This window comes from Drosophila sulfurigaster, chromosome 2R (assembly GCF_023558435.1).
Source record: "Drosophila sulfurigaster albostrigata strain 15112-1811.04 chromosome 2R, ASM2355843v2, whole genome shotgun sequence".
NCBI lineage: Eukaryota > Metazoa > Arthropoda > Insecta > Diptera > Drosophilidae > Drosophila > Drosophila sulfurigaster.
The window spans coordinates 37,348,867-37,370,429 of NC_084882.1; the positions used below are offsets into that span (position 1 = coordinate 37,348,867).

Consider the following 21,563-nt stretch of genomic DNA (forward strand, 5'->3'; position numbering starts at 1 on the left):
AATCCATTCATAAAATGAACTAAAACCTTACTAGTCGGTAGCGCGACTGTTGCAATTTGAAACAAAATCATAAGATTTAGTATTAAAAGAAATTATTGAAACAAAAATAGTGGTAACTCAAATAAAATATACGAAGTTTAGTTTTGCAAGCAAAATATCGAAATAATAAGAATGGTTTCTTTTTATACAAATACTCTTAAATCGTGACTTTTCGACTTTTAACAGAATCTGGAATTGAGAAATGTAAATGTTGAAATACGTTGATTAAGGATGGTAAAGTAAATGGCTGTGGTTCCCTAGTGGCTGGTGATTTAACTAACCATGAAAGAGATCCTTGAAGAGCTTAAAAAATATTATATATTTTTATTTGATTGAATGCAGAGCATGCATGGCTTGAAGAGCATGAGAGACTAAAGCATGGCAATCAAAGAGAGCAGCTCACTGCGCAGACGCCATTGATTGAGACTCCAACTGTAGTACTGCTCGTTTAGTTAATTTTGTGCAGTACATACAGACAGTTCGTCTTGTTGATACCGTCGCAGAAAGGAGCTGAAACTCAGCTTAAACCGGTTTTAGACAATTCAAAAATAATAATACTGCAAGTATTGTGCTACGCGATTATAACGAAACAACCTTAAAAATACCCAAAAACCTGTATTTCGCTGGCCAGTGTTGTAAAACACAAAACGCGGATAAAAGTTAATTTAAAGAAATAAAGCTTAGCTGCACATTCATTCCTAGAAAGCAATGACTGCAACATGTTGTAAAATACGTTAAGTGAAGTATACAAATTAAGCTGTGACATTAATATGGTTTATATTAATATATCAAATCGAGTCGCACTTTGTGACTGTTGCGACTGCGCTGTTAATAGGCGTGTTACAGCTGTTCCGGGTCAGCGACGGCTTCCAAATATGCAACTACTTTGTGTGTTTGTGGCGATAATTTTGTTTTGTTTTCCAGTTGCTTCAAGTAAGTATAAAATAATGTCAATTCGTCAATGTATGCATATAATATAATAAAAAGTTAGTCGGATTTATTTATAGTATAAGTAAAGATACATATATTATATATTCTATTAACGGATTTTCTAATTGCTTGAACGTTAATATATGTATACATTTATGTATGTATATGTAAGTGGATATGGTCGAAATCTATCTACATAGATACATACTCGTGTAGAAATACGCATACAAGCAAAACGAAAGACACGCAAAAAGAAAGAGAAACTTGAATACTTGTTACGTTGAAAAACCTGCAAGACAATGAGTAACACAAAACAGCAACAACAGCAACAACATTAACAACAAAGAAAATAAATTCACTTTCGTGTGAGACTAGCGAAACTGGTCTATATTTCCACTTCAGCTTAACGGTTTCGCATTAGTCGAGATGTGAACCATTTTGCAATCTCCTGCTGGAATTCTTGAATTGTTAGTCAGTGAAGACGTCAACCTTGATTTTTTAAATTCTTTGTGGTTTCTTCTCAACAGATGCAGAAGGCGACGATGAAGATGGGCCATATAGGGGCAAATATCTCGGCAAGCTTAATTCATATCATCATCAGGTGTCCGGGGATGTCTATGCTGTTAATGAGTTTACTTTTCTTATAACTGGTTTCAATTATGATGGTAACGGAGCCGATACATTCTTTTGGTCCGGCGCTAGCAATCGTCCGGGTCCTCAAGGTTTTATTGTTCCGGATGAGTATGGCAAGTGAGTAATAAAAGCTTAACCGAAGATATGACCATATAATAATAATATTAAATATTCGCAGAACGAACATTTTAGATCGCTACCATAACAAAGATTTTACGCTCACGCTGCCAGATCGCAAAAAGATGACTGAAATCAAGTGGCTAGCAGTTTATGATCTCAATAATCAGAATAACTTTGGTGACGTTTACATTCCCGAGGACTTTGAACCGCCGACCACTCAAACTGGCGGAACCTTCTCTAAGCGCAGCCACAACGTGAGCAGTACTAGCATAGAGATTTTGGACTCGAAGACTATTCGCATCAAAGACTTCACGTACGATGGGCTTGGCAAGCGCACCTTCTTCTGGACAGGCGTGGGTGCACAGCCTTCGAGTCGAGGCAGCAAAATACCAGATGAGCGGGGCTAGTAAGTGTTTCATTTATCATCGAGCAATGGCGAACAGATGTATTAAAAATACATTATTTTTTCAGCCTCGATCCCATTCGTAAATATAACAAGGAAGTCATTGAACTGGAATTACCGGGCGATAAGACAATCTTTGATATCGATTGGATTAGCGTCTACGATGTGGCAGACAATGAGAACTATGGCCATGTTTTAATAGCCGATGGCTTAAATGTGCCCCCATCGCTGGTGAAGATTACGCCCTACGAGTTCTCCTTGCCGAATTGCAGGCAACTGCACAAGGACTTACAGATTTCCTGGGAGGTTTTCGGTCCCCAAATCACGTTTCAACTGTCTGGTCAAGTTGCTAAAATGGACTACATGTCTTTTGGCATCTCAGGGTCAGATGTATCCAGTCAAATGATTGGCGCCGATGTTGTGGTGGCGTACATAGATGACATCAGAGGTTACACTGTGGACTACAACATTACCTCGTTAGCCCCTTGTGTAAAGGTCTTGGGGCAGTATAAAGGCGTTTGTCGTGACGACGTAGTCGGTGGATTGGATAGTTTTCAATTGAATACGTATAGTCGCAAGGATGGCATCAATACTATTAGCTTTAGGCGTACTCTCAAATCAGGCAAGTGAAGTGTTTAAAAACATTATTAGTATCTGGTTAAATTTCCACATTTTAATTTTTAGCTGATGATGGGGACAAGGAGATATTCCTGGATCGAAGCAATTATGTTGTTTGGGCACTTGGTCAGCTGGACTCAAATAATGAACCTGCATTTCATACATATTATCCCAAAAGTGATATAATCATTGACTTCAATACTACGGAACCTGTTAATGATTGCTTTAGCTTCACCAAGCGTCTGGTAACACAAGTCCAGCTGTGGGAGCGCACAAGAATTACGGATCCGTAAGAGAATGACATTGCACCTCTGCAATATTACTGATTTTCTTATTCTCTAATAATAGCACGGTGCGCACTTTTAATGCCTATTTGGGGCCTTCTGGAGGAATGCGTGGATATCAGGGCCTCACAGGACATGTGTCCAGTGGTTTGGCGTGGTACATCAATGGACACATGATTCCCGAACTGTACTTAAAGCGTGGCCTGACCTACACCTTCCAGGTGCGCGGCGGCAACAATCCACACTCTCCAGAGCACTACCATCCTTTGGTAATTACTGACGAACCTCAGGGAGGTTTCGATCGCTTATCGGATGCCAAGCAGAGTGAAATCAGAGTACTGGCAGGCGTTGAATTTACTCGTCGTGGACAACCGAAGCCCACAGCTGCGGGACCGCTCTGCTTGTCTCGCTATCCAGAAAACTATGATCGTCGGTTAGATGATAATTTTGCTACTTTTAAGAAGTTTAATCGTTCCTTGCTGAACACTTGCAGTAGCGAGCCACCTGCAGTGCTTGAGATTACGCCCAACATCACATGGCCAGATACCGTGTACTACAATTCTTTCACTCATAGCAACATGGGCTGGAAAATCCATATTGTTGATAGTTATAGTAATCTGCGTAATACTTGTGAAAGCACTTTCAGGAGTAGGACAATGTTAGCTACATTAATAGTTCCATCCTTGCTCTTGCTTCTAGCGAACCCATTGTCCTGGTACTGATACTGAGTGTTTATTAATTATTATTGCTTTAATCGTAACTCAATTCACACAGTCACTATTTACATGTTACTTACAATATTAAAGCATAAACGATTTACTCCCGTACTCATGTACGCATACCTACCTTGTTAGTGTATAATTAATGTAATGTTGCTAATAAAGGCAAAGCTGTACATAGGTCAATTGTCAATAGAGTGGTTATTTTATAACTGATTCTGGTCTTGTATTTGTATTAAATGTTTATAATCTATGAATTAATTTAAATATCAAGCTGTAAGCTATAAATTTATTGTTTAGAATTGGTGTATTATACGTACATAGAGATTGTGTAGCTCTTTAGATACACATATTTAATTTAATTGTCATATTCTGTGCATTGTAGCAACAATACATTTATTGTTTGCTGACAGACGAGTTATTTGGCCGTATAAACTATACCCATGAACCCACTAATACTTCTGCAAATTAATTTTCCATTCATTTAGAGTTTAATTTCATTTTTTAACAAGTGTTAAATTAGTTATTCTATAGTGTATACACTTGTATATATAGTATTTAGTAAGTATATATAGAGTAATTAGTTCTGATGAGTTATATTTGTTTTCTGTTGCCTAAGTTTGTCACTTAAATGCAAAATGCTTTAGAGTTAATAGCGTTGAGTTTGCTATTTGGTGTTGCCATTGCCTGTTAATTATGATCGAAAATAATTGTGATTCACTTTCATTTCCTATACAGATTTAATATCACGTTTATCGCTTACACATTTTGCTTTTGTTATACATTATTTTTTGTTTTGTTTTGTTATTGAGCTTTTCAATAAGTTTCTCTGAATAATTTAACAGTGGTAGGTAGATAGATAGATAGATGGAGAAGTAGTTATACAGACAGATAGGTAAGAAGAAACAATAATTACACTGGTCAAATTTCGACATGGCCCAATTAAATACTTTTAATTACTATCAATTTAAGGAGTGGCGAGCGTGCAAACATCTCATGTGTAAACCATGGCCTATGGCTCATGGTTATGTACAAATAGCTGAAGCTGCTTATGCAGATGATCTTTGTAGCGAATCTTATGCTTACTAAGAACCGTCGCACATAGGCACTGCAATGATACGTAGTTGAGCAGGGGTATGGTGTTAGTGGGATTGGAGGCAATGGAATCATATGGACGCTTCTCGGCCCGATTTGGCTGATCAATATCCGCGCCACACTTGAGTAACAGATGAACAATCTACAAGAAAGTGATAATTTTTAGATAACTTTCTGGTGTGTAAAATCCTTCATGATTAACTCACTTCATTGTCGTAGTTGTAAGGTTGACATGCAACATGCAATGGTGTTGATTTGGCTTCGTTTTTCGTGTTGACATCAATACCGCATTCAATAAGCAACTTGATGACATCCGCGTTGGGGAACACAGTCTTCTGCAATGATGTAAATAATAAATACAACGGCAGAGTGAAGATATATCAAACGCACATCGGCAAAATTGTCTTCAGTAATGTAACCGCTTTTAATCACATTGAGTCGCGAGGCACCCAAGTGGAGCAGAGTGTCTGCAGTGCTGGCACTGCGTAGATTTCCGACAACGACCGTCCTGTGAACGACCTGAAAAATCTGCTTGTGCTGAGCCTCTGTGTGGACGGTATTGATTAGCAGATAAATAAGATGCGCCAGGCAACGCAGCACTCGGTCATAATTTTCATGTTGGCGTCGGAAGACGGGTCGCACTTGCAGCAATTCCTTAACCTCCACGGCACTCTCGGCGAGCGTTCGAAATACACCAAGCACATCTTCAAATCTGGGTAACATATTATCCTGATGCATGAACCGGGCGAGGGCATCAGTACGCATATGGCTGGAGTTGCGTACATGCAGATCCAGCATAAGACGCACCAAGGCCTGAGCCGCAAAGCATGTCTCAAAGTGTAAAATGGACCAATTGGAGACTCGTACTTCTAATAAAAAGCGCCAAAGATCGATGCAACGCTGCAGCTGCAGTGAGTCGGCGTAAGAAGCTCCTCGGAAGGTCAGACGAAAAAGCATATCCTTGTGGGTTAGCCCGAGAACACGCTCGCAAATTAACAGGCTTTGCGTACGCATCGCATCCATATCTGTGGCGATATTGTCGAGCTCCTCTAGGGTAGCGAACTCCACGGCATTTTCGTAGGCATTCCGTAACGGCACCTTTGGCTTCTTCTCGATGTAAGGAGTATAGGCAGCTCGTATGTGATGAGCCATGCGCCAATGCAGAATACAGACACGTGACTCATTATGCTCGTCCAAGAAAGTAGAACCCATTAGTTCATGTGCCTCTGCAATACGTTCCACCGAATAGTTTAACTCTTTCTTCAAATAATCGAATATTTGATGAGCGCCTTTGAGGCATGCCGTTCGTAGGGCATCGTCGCCATAGCGGCTTTTGGCAAACGGATCAGCACCTTGTTCAATCAACATGCGAGTGGTGTCCAGTCGATGCTCCTGTATGGCGTAATGTAGCGCCGTCTTATCCTGAATGTCGCGAGCATTGATGTCCGCGCCCTTGCGCACCAGATACAAGCAAAGCTGCACAGACTGTACCGAATTGATGAGACAAGTGCCGCCGTTGATGTTGGGCTTCTTTATGTCCGCGCCGTTCTCCACAAGAAACTTGACTGCAATTGTATATTGATTGAGTGCACAGATTACAAAAAACATAGAAGCGAATTAGAGCTTACCAATTTCAGTGTGCGTCATGTAGCATGCACTGCGCACGGGCGTGGAGCCTGAATCAGATGTGGCATTAATGTCGCAGCCAATGCGAACCAGATACTTGACCATGGACAACTTTCCGGAGACAACAGCTGCCCACAGTGGCGACACATAGTGAAAGCTATTGTCCTCGGGCACTTCGAAGTGGCCGCGCTGCTCGATGTCCGCCTCGCAAATGGTTATGAGATACTCGGCAATTACAACTGCGCCACGTTTGCAGGCAATGAAAAGTGGCGCACAGCCATTGCGTTGCTTTCTAACCATTTCTCGACGCGATTCACGTGGATGTCTGTGAGGCCGCAGAAAGAGAAAAAGACAATAGAATAAAAGAGAAGCGTGAATGCGATGTCTACAGAGTGCAGCTATAACAAACGTAATGAAAACATTGATTATGTGGACAGCGCGTCGCTTATCATGCTCAATTTTTGGGACGGTGTACTTACATATACTTATGTACATATATATGTAAACAATAATTGTTGTGTACGTACTTTTCAAGCTCGTGGCGTAAGTGGCGAGACAATATCGAATCCTCTTGACTGCGTTTACATTCCTCGACAAGCTCGTGATTGAGCTTCGTAATCTCCATCTTGGAGCTACTCTGTTTCCGTTCGTTGGCCATGGAGCTGGGGCTGGAGCGCCGCTGGAGCTGGTGTGTGCCTTCAACTCTGGAGTTCATTGCCAGTGCATAATTTCATTGCCAAATGTAAATGCTGTTCCACTTCGAAAGGTGCAATTTTAATTAGGTTTGCGTTCCAAGGCCAGTTTCCGTTTTTTTTTTTTCTAGTGTCGTCCAAGCACTTTCTTTTTTTAATCAATTTTGGGTGAATAGGAATGTGAAACGGTTAAGAGTTATTGAACCACTGCGGTGCATACTATGCGCCGGATCTGGGCGAAACTCAATAACAAACAATAAACAGGTAACGTTTACTTTGACTATTTTTATGTTTTCTTTTATTTTATGTTTATGTGTAGCAAAAAATACAACAACAAATGACAGAATAGGGTGAACAGCTGTCGCAAGGTGCCAGTGTTGAGAACACGACATTGTTGCCTGTGCTGGTCTGTGTTACGAAATCCGCGAAAAAACATGATATTTAGAATGCCTTCTACTACAATAAAAAAGTTCATTTATTTAAGATATGTTTAATACATGCAATAAATATATTGTCTTTCGGAATACAAAACTATAATTTTTAAATTAATTTGCGCATATGTGTTTCGATTATTTTGAAATATGGCATTCCCACACCGCGAAAGTGTTGCTTCTTTCTTTTTTATTTGCTTAAAATATAAAATGGTATATACTGCTTGAAATATAAAATGGTATATACTGGCGGCACTGGCAGTTGTCAGCTGATTTCAGTTACGGTCATTGATGTTTTCTTAAACTGCGCGCTAAATTTGCATAAACTGAAAATTTTAAATATGCTGAAAAGAAAATTAGAAAAACAAGCAGCACTAACTGAGGACATTAAGCCCAAGGTAACTGCGTTACCTGGAGCCATCAATTCGGAATTGTTTCGACAACCACTTTGGATGGACTTCTATGAAATTGAGTGCACACTGAATAAGAAAATTGCTTCACTTGAACCGCCAAAAAAATATTAAATGCATATACAATCCGTTAGAATATGCAGCCTCATTGCATTGCGCTTACCTACGTCGTTTCTTGAAAGGACGCAAGCAATTAATGTTCATTGGCATGAATCCAGGTCCAAATGGAATGGGGCAGACAGGAGTAAGTCAGTCATTGAGTGGTAATTTTAACTTTTCTTATGACAATATGTCTTAAGGTACCTTTTGGCAACGTTCGTACTGTCCGTGACATAATGCAGCTAACGGGCGAGGTACTTCAGCCACCCTTGGTGCATCCCAAACGGCCCGTGGAGGGACTGAATTGCAAAATTGAGGAGCCAAGCGGTGTGCGCTTGTGGGAGCTTTTTTCTGCATTTAGCAGGCGGGAGAATCGATACTTTTGCAGACCGATGTTTTGTACACAATTTTTGTCCCTTGGCATTCTTCGACGAGCACGGTCATAATATTACACCGAATGAGTTGAAAGGCGCATATAAGCAGCAGATACGCGACATATGTTTGAATGCTTTAGAACAGTTGCTTAACCTGGTTCAGCCACAAACTGTGGTGGCAGTGGGTGAGTACGTTTATACAGCATTAAGTCGCTCGTCTTACTGTAGATCAGTATCAGTATCTGTTTTCCGCTTACCACACCCGAGTCCTCGTGCTCTAAACAATAGCAATTGGGTGGAAAAGGCTAGCAACTTCTTGCAGAAAAACGGCCTAATTACAATAATGCGCAATGAGGTTAAAGGGGAATATGATTCATGTACATCTAAGAATATTAAATAAAATAGTTTTAATGTTTGTCTGGGCTTAACCTCATAGAATATGAAAAACTTAGCGTTTAATTTAAAAAACAGTCATTGGCCATGGCGCGTTGCCAACTATCTGGCATACAACCAGCTGTTTTCGCTTGTTATTCCTTTGCTTGGTTTAATTTAAAAAGCAGTCATTGGCCGTGGCCAGTGTTACCCTATCAAGATGGCGCGCGCGCTCGCGTTGCCAACTATCTGGCATACAAACAGCTGTTTTCGCTTGTTATTCTTTTGCTTGGTTGTGTGCCTGTGTCGTGGCGTCGTCGTTACCTGCTGTGTTTTTGTTCACAAGTGAAGTGAATACTCCAAGATTTTTCCATGCCAAATGGCCGCTTTTATGGAGGAAGCTTTGGTAGAAGCGCGCCGTGCACGTGACGCCGGCGAGGTGCCTGTTGGCTGTGTGTTTGTGCACGGCGACGTGATCATCGCACGTGGCGGGAACGAAGTGAATGTGCATCGCAATGCAACACGTCACGCGGAGTTCATATGCATCGATGCCACCTTGGCCTATTGCCGCGAGAAGCGCTTGCCGGCTCGTCAAACATTCAGCGAAATCAGCGTTGTCGTTACCGTGGAGCCTTGCATTATGTGCTCAGCGGCATTGCACACGCTGGCGGTCAAGGAAATCATCTACGGTTGCGAGAATGATCGATTCGGTGGGAAAACGGTGGTCGATGTGGCTGCCGTTGTGGGTCAACAAATTAACATCACTGGCGGTGTGCGTGCGGATGAGGCTATGGCACTGCTCAAGGAATTCTACAAGGGTGACAATCCATCTGCTCCGCCAGTGGCAAAGAAGAGGAAATGACTGTCTCATATGTAGTTAGAGAAGGAACGGAGAAAATCTATAGCCACTTTAAGATTCAGCTCATTCAAACAAACGCAACCACTTTGTATATGTTGTAATTTATTATAAACTTTAAGCATAGACTAAGCTCTAAATATGGCGTTCAGAACGTTTCTTTAATCATACTACAAACATACTAATACAAGTCTAATGTGTGAACAGCTACAATATGTTGTGTATTGTATGTTAAAAGTCGTATGTGTAATGGAAAAGTTTAACCTATTCTGCTACAGATATAGGTCGAAAAACAAATTTGTTGTTTTTCTTTTAATCTTAAACCGTCACCACAATATGTTTTGTTGTAGACCTTTGTTAAACTTATTATACTCGTAATTGAACTATGACTTATACTTGTGATTTTCTTATGAAGATGGCTCGTCATTTGCTGCGCAAGCTGCAGATTCCGCTGCAGATTTGCGCTTGCGCAGCAAACAATTGCGTCGCCTTTTCGTGTAGTCACTAAACTTATCCTATACGTAAGGATTCTAGACACGCATGCTGCGACGTCTGTATCCAAGGTTCACCCACTCCAAGGGGACGCTGTTGCCAACATTATAAGTGACCGGAGTGCAGTTGGTCAGTTTTCTTGATGGTTCGCAACGTCGACTCACATTCCAGTAGGTGAACCCTTGCGGACAGCGATTAATTTGACCCTCAATGCGACCGGTCTGAGCAAAGTAGCTGCATTTTATGAACACCTGGCTGCACTCGTCTTGGTTTAGGGCAAAGTGTCCCTCCTCAGGGCAAAGTGGCATTGTGGAATGTATTTGCACCTAACATTAAAAGGATTTTTTGTTAATTGAATTATGAAATTGCTTAACTGCATAACTACTTGCCATGTTTGCTGGATGTGTTACTCCTTCAATTGGTTGCGTACGTGACGAACTCTTGTTGCCACAGGTGTCGTTGGGCTGGGGTTTGGCGCATCGACAGGATGCTTCTTGATATACAGTGCCGTTGGGGCATTGGAACATCACTATGTTAAGATTGGAGTTGTCGTTTTCATTGCACTGGTAGAACATGCTGCATTGCTTGGGATGTCGACGGAAGCCCGACGGGCACACAAATAAACTTTGTTCTTCGCTAATTTGAGGACATGGGATAGTTGAGTTGCCTGAAGGTTGAGGCTGGGGTGGGAGCTGTGTTGTGGTCGTCTGTCCCTCCGTGTTTGCTTCAGTTGCTTCAGTAATTGTAGTTGTAGTTTCAATTGGGCGAATTGTAGAGCCAATCGAAATAGTTGTAGTTTCGGATATACTTGTTGTAGTTTCGCCCGGTCGATTTGTTGTAATAGACGGGATCGTTGTAGTTTCGGGTCTATTTGTAGTCACTGGCTGCATGGTAGTTGTGGGGGATTCTGTCCATTGTGTGGTTATTTCACTGGATGTTGTTGTAGGAATACTTCCTGAGGAGCAATTACCGGCGACCTGATCTGCATAGTTGCAAGTCTCCACTGACGAATCCCAAACGGTGCCACTTGGACAACGGAATTTATACACTTGGAAACTGTTATTTAGTTTTGTACACCGGTAATAAATGCTGCAATTCTGGGGATCAGCATGAAAACCTTCACTAGTGCAGTTGAAGTTGATATTTGGCTCCACTGTAGAACTGGGATTGGATTCAGTCGTAGTGGGCATATATCCTGGCTTCGATGTTGTTGTGATTCCAGTTGTTTCAGGATAATATTCAGTGGTCGAAGCAGTGCCGGGAGGGTCTGTTGGTTTTGTAGGATATTCTGTGGTTGTGGGTTTTGTTGGATTTTCAGTGGTGGGTTTTGGATATTCAGTGGTAGGTTTGGTTGCAGTGGCGGTAGTGTCTGTTGGCTTTATCGGATATTCTGTGGTTGTGGGTTTTGTTGGATATTCTGTGGTTGTGGGTTTTGTTGGATATTCTGTGGTTGTAGGTTTTGTTGGATATTCAGTGGTGGGTTTTGGATATTCAGTGGTAGGTTTGGTTGCAGTGCCGGGAGTGTCTGTTGATTCCATGGGATATTCTGTGGTTGTGGGTTTTGTTGGATATTCACTGGCAGGTTTTGTTGGATTTTCAGTTGTGGGTTTTGGATATTCAGTGGTAGGCTTTGTTGGTGATTCGGTTGGCTTTTCTGGATATTCGGTGGTTGTGGGTTTAGTTGGATATTCAGTCGTTGTGGGATTAGTTGGTTTCTCATTTGGTGGGGTAGTTGACTGCTGAGGACTTTCTGTAGGCAGGGTCATAACAGGAGTTTCAGTTTGACCAGAGCAACGCGGAACGTTTGCGGCGTGATCACAAGTTTGTATATCTTCGTTCCAAGCTGTATTTTTAGCACACATAAATTGATGTTTTGAGAAAGAATCTCCATTTCTTAGACAGCGGTAGAACTTTCGACAATTGTATGGATCAGCCATGAATCCTTCTCCCTTACATTCAGTGCCTGGTGGTAAATTGGGCACTGGAGTGGTAGTTGTTGGAGGATTCATGGTGGTAGGACTTGGATATGGATCGTTTGTTGACGACGGTTCAATGGTCGTCGTCCATATTGTGGTTGTAGGTTGAGTTTCGGTCGTGGGTGGTCTGGCTGTTGTTGTCCACATTGTAGTTATAGGCTGTGATTCAGTTGTAGTTGGTCTGGAAGTTGTAGTCCATATTGTAGTTGTAGGCTGTGATGCACTTGTTTGTTGCGATTCAGTTGTGGACTCCGTGCCGGTTTCGGTTGGACGGATTGTTGTATTGGGATCTGTAGTTGGCGGTAAGGTTGAGTTTGTGTTGTCACAAGGACCCTTGTCAGACTCAGTGGTCGTATTACCAGCGCTAATGGGATTGCAATTGTTGAAATCGTGATTACAGGTTTGAAGGCTTTGATCCCAAACTGTTCCAGCCGCACAATGGAAAGGAATCTGGTCGAAGCCACCTTTACCATTGCTAACGCACCGATAGAATTTGGCACAATTGCTAGAGTCGCCTATGAAGCCGTCGGACTGACATTCATCTTTGCCATTTGGTTTTTGAGTTGTAGGTTTCATAGCAGGCATTTGAGTGGAAGGTTTTTTACTAGTCGATGAGCTTGGAGAAGAAGGTGTTTGTGTAGACGGGATTGTAGTTAAAGGTCTTGTAGTTGTTGGCCTGTCCGATTGCGAATTATTTTGAGTAGAAGCTTGAGTTGGCGTACTATTTGGAGCAACTGGACGTTGAGTTGTTGCTCCATTTCCGCAGCTTTTATCTTTGACGGCCCATGCATGATTACAGGCCAATATCTGAGCATCCCACACAGTTCCTGGACCGCATGAGAAGGCAACTTGGTTGAAGCCTCCTCTACCGTTATCAACGCATCGATAAAACTTAGCACAATCTTCTTGATCTCCCACAAACTCTCCAATTACTCTACACTTACCGGAGGGTTTTGGAGAAGAGCTAGATCCAACATTACTGGGACTAGACGATGTACTCGAGGTAACTGATGTCGTTGTTTCCTCAAGTGTAGTCGAAGTCGTTGAAGAAGTCGTTGAAGATTGTTCATTACTGCTAGTCGAGCTGGTAGTACTCTGATTAGTGTTACCTTTCTTGCACTTCAAGTTTTGTGAATCAACTTGTGCTGGATGGTCACAGCTGTTAGCATTCGGATGCCAAATTGTGTTTGGTGGGCAAGTAAATGAAACTTTCACAAAACCGCCTTTGCCATCATCAACACAGCGATAGAATTTGGAGCAATTATCGTTGTCAGCCAAGAATGTCTCCTCACTTTCACATTTCTCAGCTGGCTTAAAGGGCTTTTGAGTAGTTCCTTGGTTTGTTGAGGAGCTTTGGTTAGATGAAGATCCTTGGTTTGACGAAGAGCCTTGATTTGACGAAGATCCTTGGTTAGATGTAGATTCTTGGTTTGATGAAGATCCTTGGCTAGTCGATGATCCTTGGTTTGTCGAAGAGCTTTGGTTTGATGAAGAACCTTGGTTCGATGAAGATCCTTGATTCGAAGAAGATTCTTGGTTCGACGAAGATCCTTGATTAGATGAAGAGCCTTGATTAGATGAAGAGCCTTGGTTAGATGAAGATCCTTGGTTAGACGACGATCCTTGGTTTGACGAAGATCCTTGGTTAGTCGAAGATCCTTGGTTTGACGAAGATCCTTGGTTAGTTGAAGATCCGTGGTTTGACGAAGAGCCTTGGTTTGATGAAGATCCCTGGTTAGACGAAGATCCTTGGTTTGATGAAGATTCTTGGTTAGACGAAGATCCTTGATTAGATGAAGAGCCTTGATTAGATGAAGAGCCTTGGTTAGACGAAGATCCTTGATTTGATGAAGAACCTTGGTTAGACGAAGAGCCTTGACTCGAAGAAGATTCTTGGTTAGACGAAGATCCTTGATTAGATGAAGAGCCTTGGTTAGACGACGATCCTTGGTTTGACGAAGATCCTTGGTTAGTCGAAGATCCTTGGCTTGACGAAGAGCCTTGGTTAGATGAAGATCCCTGGTTAGACGAAGATCCTTGGTTTGATGAAGAGCCTTGGTTAGATGAAGAGCCTTGATTAGATGAAGAGCCTTGGTTAGATGAAGATCCTTGGTTAGACGAAGATCCTTGGTTTGATGAAGAGCCTTGGTTAGATGAAGATCCCTGGTTAGACGACGACCCTTGGTTTGATGAAGAGCCTTGGTTAGATGAAGATTCTTGGTTAGACGAAGCTCCTTGATTAGATGAAGAGCCTTGATTAGATGAAGAGCCTTGGTTAGATGAAGATCCTTGGTTAGACGAAGATCCTTGGTTTGATGAAGAGCCTTGGTTAGATGAAGATCCCTGGTTAGACGAAGAGCCTTGATTCGAAGAAGATTCTTGGTTAGACGAAGCTCCTTGATTAGATGAAGAGCCTTGATTAGATGAAGAGCCTTGGTTAGACGAAGAGCCTTGGTTAGACGAAGATCCTTGGTTAGTCGAAGATCCTTGGTTTGACGAAGAGCTTTGACTTGATGAAGATCCTTGGTTTGATGAAGATCCTTGATTAGATGAAGACCCTTGGTTAGATGAAGACCCTTGGTTTGATGAAGAGCCTTGGTTAGATGAAGAGCCTTGATTAGATGAAGAGCCTTGGTTAGATGAAGATCCTTGGTTAGACGAAGATCCTTGGTTTGATGAAGAGCCTTGGTTAGATGAAGATCCCTGGTTAGACGACGACGAAGACCTTGGTTTGATGAAGAGCCTTGGTTAGATGAAGATCCTTGGTTAGACGAAGCTCCTTGATTAGATGAAGAGCCTTGATTAGATGAAGAGCCTTGGTTAGATGAAGATCCTTGGTTAGACGAAGATCCTTGGTTTGATGAAGAGCCTTGGTTAGACGAAGATCCTTGGTTTGACGACGACCCTTGGTTTGTCGAAGATCCTTGGTTTGACGAAGATCCTTGGTTAGAAGAAGAACCTTGGTTTGATGAAGAGCCTTGATTGGAAGAACTTTGATTTGAAGAAGTCGCGGTGCCATTGCCCATAGCCTTGCATTGCTCCTTTTGCACGTCTGTTGGATGGTTGCAGCCCTTTGAATTTGGATCCCAAACTGTTCCAGGTGGGCAATCAAAAGAAACTTTATCAAATCCACCGTTGCCGTTATCCACACAACGATAGAAAATGGCGCAGTCCCTTGCGTCTGACAAATATGTTTCTGTATCTTGACATTCTCCTTCGGGATTTAAAGGCTTAGAAGTTGTGGTTGAACCTTGACTTATATTTGAAGTTGAGGTGGTTGAATTTTCATTATTTGTATTTTCTGTTGCAGAATTTGATGATGAATTAGTCGATGAATTTTGTTGACTGCTGGAAGATTGGTTGCTACTTGATGTTGATGATTCTTGTTGACTGCTGGATGTATTGCTGCTATTATTGTTGTTGGTAGAGGTGGAACTACTGGACTGACCATTCGAATTTTCGTTGCTACTGGTGGCTGATTGTTCAGAGGAATTGTTGGCATTTTGATGACTTGTCTGCAGATTGCATTGTTTTTTCTGCTCTTCGCTGGGGAGAATACAAACTCGCTCCACTTGGCTCCAAATAGTGGCAGGTCCACATGTAAACGGTACCTTTTCTAATACTCCATTATCATCTAACCGACATCTGTAAAACTTTTTGCAATCGCTTTTATCTGGTATATAGGTGTTCTCATCCTCGCATTTTGTAGAATCAGGTGTACTGGTGTTCTGATTTGTTTGATTGTTGGAAGCGTTCGAAGATTGATTGCTTTCCGAATTTTGGTTATTATTAGTCGTTTGGCTGTTTTGGCTGCCACTTGAAGATTGATTGCTGCTGGAGCTTTGATTTTGATCTTGATTATTCGAGCTTTGATTATGATTATTGTTAGCACTTTGATTGCTCGAGCCACCAGTACTTGAGCTGCTCGAGCTTTGGTTACTGCTTGAGGACTGGTTACTGCCAGAGTTTTGGTTTGTTGAAGTCTCCGTGTTGCTTGAACTTGAGCTGGATGTAGACTGCTGATTGCTACTCGATGTCGACGACTCCTGATTTGAGCTTGAACTCGAACTTGACTCCTGTTGATTTGTCGAACTTGTTGAAGTTTGCGAAGTACTAGAAGATGAAGAACTGGAAGAGGACGTTGAGGAACTTGTAGAGGAGCTCTGTTGATTGCTACTGGACGAGGACGAAGTTGTATTTTGGAAGCTCGATTGCGATGACTGTGTAGAAGTTTGATCCGCGTAAACATCGTTCAGTGGATCATTCTGCATACGACAACCACCATTAGAGCGCACTACGATTATATGATTGCAAGACTGCAGGGATTCATCCCAAGCCGTGCCATCCGAGCAGCGAAAGCCGATTTTATTGTAGCCACGTCCATTGGAGATGCAGCGATAGAATACGGTGCAATCGCTAGGATCACTCATAAATCCATCAGCATTGCAGAACACACCTTCATCATCAGCTGAGCGCAGAGATGAAGTGCTCGAAAAGGATATGACTTGAACACCACTCAGTCCTGTCAATCCATAGTTGGTGGGCAACTGATTCTCTGTGGCGTAAGTGTGCAGCTCAAGGGCAGCAGTTGTTGCGTCGTTGTTTGGCTCCGCAATATGTCCATTTGGGTTAGAGACGAGCCCATCCGACTGCAGCTGGCTATCGTCAATTTCATTGATGTAGTTTGTGTAGTAGGAGCACTCGCCACGTCCGGCCAGCATAGGCGGCATGCACAATTGGAGAGTACGCGAAAAGACTGTTCCTTCCTTGCAGGCAAACATGTATGGCTTGATGTAGTGCTCGGAGAGCTTTTCGCAGCGATAGTAGAGCCGGCAGTCATAGTCGTCTGGGAATAGACCTTCCTCTGGGCAATAAAAGGCAAAATCGTCGTCATCATGGGCGGAACGTGCATAGACTGACGATGACGATAGCGATGATGATGATGATGATGGAATGTCTGCAGAAAAAATGAAACGATGTGCGTTTTAGGGGATTTCGATTAAAAATATAAATTAATATTGTCACGCCAAGTGGCACTAGAGCTGAGTGCATTCGGGTTTGATATCTGGTCCTCGATGGACATGTACGACTATATGGAGAATGAATATTGGTTTGTATCCAGGCAATTCAGAACCGGCCGCTGGAACAACCACTGAACTGAAACTTCCTGTCACAAATGCCCCTCTTGGATATATTTTGCTCAATTTCGTCTGACGTTTTGTACGAGTATTTGAACTTTTTCTCCACAGCGGGATTTTTCGCGCTGTCAAAATAAATTTGATAATTTATTGTCATTCAATGGGTGAGCGTGTTGTTTTTTTCGATGCTTCTTATATAGTACATATGTACGTACTGGTATATGTATATGTATGTATATAGACGTACGATATACTGCTACTGATGCTGCTGTCGCGCATTCCAATAAATTTAAATGCATTTATGGCCGTTACAGCGGAACAAATTCATTTTCAAAATGAATTGTGTATGTTTTTTGCCTTTTGTCCATGCCCATGCGGCCACTTCATTTGCCACATTTTTAGGGTGTGTCCTTATGAACCAAATTCAAATTGTTGTTGTGGCATGCAAATCTGGCAAAAACATTGTAAACGCGCGTCTAAAAAATTAGACCTTCCATGGGCCCGACACATAAATTTGCATCAGTCACTGCGTGATTTTTATGGGATCATGTAAGCCAAAGCCAAAGGCAAAGGCAAATGCAAATCTAAAGCCAATGCTTTATAGCCTGAAGGCGTACTTAGGACTACACATATCCATTTACTGCGACGAAATTGCCAAATCTGAGAGCCATAAACTTTAATTATGTCGAATATCTTCGGACTCCAAGACTTGACAATTGAATTATGCTCATAGTATTAAAACTCTAATATGTAATAATTGCATGTAAGAAACAAAATTTAAATTAAAAAAAAAAAATACTCAGAAAGTTTAGAATTTTTTATAGCCAGTGGTAGTTTGATGGTATAATCGAAAATTAGTTAAGACTCATGATTGTTGCGGTGATCAGACTTGAGGCAGCTCAACGCAACCAATAAATTCACTTAATACATTGGTTGAGAGCGCGATTCTGCTTCTTCGTAGGCAAACAATCATGAATTCTTAATGCAAATATTTATACATGCATGAAACCCAATTGTCGAGCCCATTACTTAGGCAGGGCAAGGCAAGGCGAGGGTTGACACTGAGGCAAAATTGACCGTTTTGCGATTTTAATAATATATGATGTGTACTTTAGAGCTTATGCAAAATGAAATGAAAGGAGCGACCGCAAACTTATGCAGCGCCCAATTGGGCGGGGCCTAGCGTGCCCTGCCCTTCCCTGCCCATCCCTGCAGTGCCGTGACAGGCAACAGGCGTAACGTGGGCCAACCACAGTCTGACCGCAAAGCATGGCCACAAATAGTTTCGGATAGGCCATGTCCATGTCCATGTCCACGTCCATGTCTATGTCGATGAGTGTGTCCATGACTATGTCTATGTCTATGTCCATGTCCATGTCTATGACCGAGTCGACTGCCACGTTTCAGCAACGAAACTGCCAAAATATGTAGTTTGTTGCGTTAAAATTTCAATTTGCAGCATTAAGGCACATTACGGCGTACTAAATGTAGTTATATTCGTGGCTGCCTTTCACGAGTTTCCATTTTTGCGATAGTGTGGAGAACTCAGAATTTTGGCAGCACTATACTGCTTTGCGCTGGCGTCACTTATTAAGCAAATGACAAATAGTAATTAACGTTTTTTTTCTCTTTTCGTTTTATAATTAAATATTTATTGAGCAGCTCTCTTCTCTGGTTTTATGTGAACGTAATAAAGAAGAGCACACGCCATTAAGTTTGCTTCGTTGACCAACAATTTTCGAACAAATTGCACGTTTGGCGAGGGCTTGGGAGGGAAGTGAACTAAGTGTTCCTTGTTGCTTATAGGAGCTTGAAGCTGTGCAGTAGTCGTGGGGGCTACTTGATGAGGGGTATGCTGCCGCACTGTGTTGGCAATTTTAATTTTAATTTGATAAATTGAAACAATGTTTGATTTGTTACCCTATAGCGCACAGATAGAAATAGAGAGGGAGAGACAGAGCGCGTAATTGTTGTGGGAGAGGGAGTGGGAGTGGGAGAAATTACAAATATACTTAAGTACTCGTATTATTGCTTGCTTGGCAGTTTCCGTTTACGCCCGAGGCTCTTGGTGCGCCAACCTGGCACATTTTAGTGTGTAATTTGCGCATTGCTGCATTTTGTCAGACAGCAGGAAATCGCGTAGAGGAGCGTTTAATTAGTTATTAAAATGTATTGCAGATATATGTATGTATGTATGTATGCACGTATATCTAATTTGGGTGTGGCCTCGAGGCTTTTAATATTGGCGTGTGTTTCCCCAAGAGCAGACGAATTAGTTATACACTATAAATAAATAGTTTATAATACATCCAATCTGAAATTCGCAATATAGCTTACGAATCATATTTGGTATTGAGGAAAAGCAGAATTCTTTCAGGTATGATTTGATTAATTTGCTGAAGAATCAGCAAAAAAAAATAGTACGCGCACTAAACGCCAACGAAGAGAAAATAAAAGAATTGAAATGTCAGTTTTCATTTAGCAATTTGTCCTCACATTCCTGCAAGATGTGAGCTCTCTTCGCTTTGCACCGGTAGTTGCACGATGTAAATATGATATTTGGATTATTGAGCTGCCGTAGAAGTTAGTCGCAACTGAGCTTCAGAGTCTGCCGGTGTCCCATGTCCCGGGCTTGGAGGTAATTTCATTTGCGTCTGGTGGCATTTTTGTCGCTGACTGTGAGTGTGAAGTCGAGTGGAGTGGAGTGGAGTAGAGTGGAGTGCATGGAGAGCACTAGCGTACGTGTGCTGCCAGGATGGTGTCAAGGATTATACTATACGAGTATACGAGTATGGTATGTCGCAAGAAAGTGCACAAAAATGCTTAGAGAAATGGCGATTCTCCTGTATTTACTTTGAAATGTATGTCTGTGTAAGCCACGGCCTTAGATGCGCCAAATGACCAGTCAGAAGAAATTCAATTTATTATACAGCTTGGCTATTTTTTGACATTCTTTTGCGAGATGATAGTATGCCTGATTCTCTGACAGTTGCTTCGTCTACTAGTTCTTACACAAAAAGAGAAAAAAACGGGCAACTGTAAGCTAATTCCAGCAGCTGTCGTTGTTGGCAATTCCCTTTGCCTGTTACTTTTACTCGGCTCTTGGTACAAGTACGAGTACGGAGTAGTTTTGTTGGCTTTATTACAATTTTGGAATGCGATGCAGCAGCTGCGTTTGAATTTCGCGCTGCGCTGCGCTCGAACAGCTTTTAATATTGAAAATGTCCTTGAAATCATTGCAATGCCCAGAACTATTACTCATACGCAGCGAGTGATATAGTTGCCATTTTTTGGGGCAAACTTCTTCATTGGCATACATAATTCATCTGTTGATAAACTTGAAAGAAATTGCTGACATCTGCCATAAAAATATGAAATATTTAAATGCTTTTGTCGCACATTCACTCTGAAAACTGCCTTTGACTTGGCAGCAATTAATTTGAATTTAAACAATTTAAAAGCATCAGTACTCATCATGTCAACTAAGTAGTTGAGTGCCAAGAATTGTCGTCCATCTATTGAACTCTTGCCTGACTGACTAACAGCCTGGTTGCTAACTGCTTTGCTTGCTGTTGCTGTTGGCTGTTGGCTGCTATCGTTGCTGCTAAATTAAACATAAAGCGCTTTTAGTTAGAATCACGTTCGTCTCAATTAAACTACATTAAATTCAATTAGCAAGCAGCAGACGCAACGACGCAGAATGTAAGCAACATTGTCATTACGGTTAGAGCATTCAGGGGTAGGGAATGGGTTGAAATCCAGGAATGAGGAAGAAGAACCTGACCTACTACTACTACTACTATTACTACTACTACTAAATATAACTAGGAAAACAGCACGTGACAGCGTCCCTCTTGACTGCGACTTGACTTTTCTTCTACGTAACAATTGACTTTCATTACTTCCTACAATCATGTTGCATTATTGAGCGTTGTCATATTTGACAGGCCCAAGGAGATGACAACTCGACCCGTGTCGAGTCCACGACGGCGGCAATGACGACACTCGATGACTCGACTCGACTTGACTTGACTTGACTTGACTCTATCCCTGCGTGTTGTGCGACGCGTTAGTTCGTTCATGTAATTAAGTTAAATATTTAATTTAATTGCATATAGTAGACACACAACTAAGTACAAGACAAGAACAGCAACAGCAACAGCAGTAGCAACAACTAAAATGGCTCATAAAAGGACACGAACATGCACTGAGACAATGTACGGCACGGCATTGAGTCACTCAACACTCAAAATTAT

The 21,563-nt window shown here is 41.8% G+C and overlaps 5 protein-coding genes across 5 annotated transcripts in view; 3 read left to right on the forward strand and 2 right to left on the reverse strand.

The window, feature by feature from the left end:
- Nucleotides 1-533: 533 nt before the first annotated feature.
- LOC133839217 (protein Skeletor, isoforms B/C) lies at nucleotides 534-3,962 on the forward strand. The gene is made up of 6 exons (XM_062270623.1): nucleotides 534-972; nucleotides 1,497-1,719; nucleotides 1,781-2,128; nucleotides 2,194-2,747; nucleotides 2,810-3,032; nucleotides 3,092-3,962. Exons 1-6 carry the CDS (start codon nucleotides 810-812, stop codon nucleotides 3,747-3,749), a joined length of 2,169 nt encoding a protein of 722 aa, XP_062126607.1. The 5' UTR covers nucleotides 534-809; the 3' UTR covers nucleotides 3,750-3,962.
- A 521-nt stretch (nucleotides 3,963-4,483) lies between these two features.
- On the reverse strand, nucleotides 4,484-7,479 carry LOC133839219 (protein fem-1 homolog C). The gene is made up of 5 exons (XM_062270626.1): nucleotides 6,995-7,479; nucleotides 6,470-6,792; nucleotides 5,232-6,406; nucleotides 5,048-5,176; nucleotides 4,484-4,983 (listed from the first exon to the last, which is right to left on the reverse strand). The coding sequence occupies exons 1-5, from the start codon at nucleotides 7,180-7,182 to the stop codon at nucleotides 4,759-4,761; spliced, it is 2,040 nt and encodes a 679-aa protein (XP_062126610.1). The 5' UTR covers nucleotides 7,183-7,479; the 3' UTR covers nucleotides 4,484-4,758.
- A 118-nt stretch (nucleotides 7,480-7,597) lies between these two features.
- LOC133839226 (single-strand selective monofunctional uracil-DNA glycosylase) lies at nucleotides 7,598-8,918 on the forward strand. The gene is given in 4 exon segments (XM_062270637.1): nucleotides 7,598-8,102; nucleotides 8,104-8,244; nucleotides 8,300-8,446; nucleotides 8,448-8,918. Coding segments are annotated over 4 exon segments (990 nt in total). The 5' UTR covers nucleotides 7,598-7,826; the 3' UTR covers nucleotides 8,874-8,918.
- A 200-nt stretch (nucleotides 8,919-9,118) lies between these two features.
- LOC133839232 (tRNA-specific adenosine deaminase 2) lies at nucleotides 9,119-10,090 on the forward strand. The gene has a single exon (XM_062270644.1). It carries the CDS (start codon nucleotides 9,225-9,227, stop codon nucleotides 9,705-9,707), a length of 483 nt encoding a protein of 160 aa, XP_062126628.1. The 5' UTR covers nucleotides 9,119-9,224; the 3' UTR covers nucleotides 9,708-10,090.
- Nucleotides 10,091-10,227: 137 nt separating this feature from the next.
- Nucleotides 10,228-21,563, reverse strand: part of LOC133839214 (serine-rich adhesin for platelets) — a 47,826-nt gene continuing 36,490 nt past the window's right edge. The window contains exons 4-6 of the mRNA XM_062270619.1: nucleotides 14,895-17,126; nucleotides 10,583-14,835; nucleotides 10,228-10,519 (exon numbers count right to left, since the gene is read on the reverse strand). Coding sequence (XP_062126603.1) covers nucleotides 10,232-10,519; nucleotides 10,583-14,835; nucleotides 14,895-17,126 — 6,773 coding nt within the window. The 3' untranslated portion in view covers nucleotides 10,228-10,231. The remainder of the gene's footprint in view (nucleotides 10,520-10,582; nucleotides 14,836-14,894; nucleotides 17,127-21,563) is intronic.

Coding starts and splice junctions, on each gene's coding strand:
- LOC133839217 (XM_062270623.1), top strand. CDS start 810: ATGGTTTATATTAATATATCAAATCGAGTCGCACTTTGTGACTGTTGC. Junction 1,720..1,780: donor GTTCCGGATGAGTATGGCAA/GTGAGTAATAAA, acceptor AAATATTCGCAG/AACGAACATTTTAGATCGCT. Junction 2,129..2,193: donor ATACCAGATGAGCGGGGCTA/GTAAGTGTTTCA, acceptor TTATTTTTTCAG/CCTCGATCCCATTCGTAAAT.
- LOC133839219 (XM_062270626.1), bottom strand. CDS start 7,182: ATGAACTCCAGAGTTGAAGGCACACACCAGCTCCAGCGGCGCTCCAGC. Junction 6,793..6,994: donor TTACGCCACGAGCTTGAAAA/GTACGTACACAA, acceptor GCGGCCTCACAG/ACATCCACGTGAATCGCGTC. Junction 5,177..5,231: donor CTGAAGACAATTTTGCCGAT/GTGCGTTTGATA, acceptor ACATCATTGCAG/AAGACTGTGTTCCCCAACGC.
- LOC133839232 (XM_062270644.1), top strand. CDS start 9,225: ATGGCCGCTTTTATGGAGGAAGCTTTGGTAGAAGCGCGCCGTGCACGT.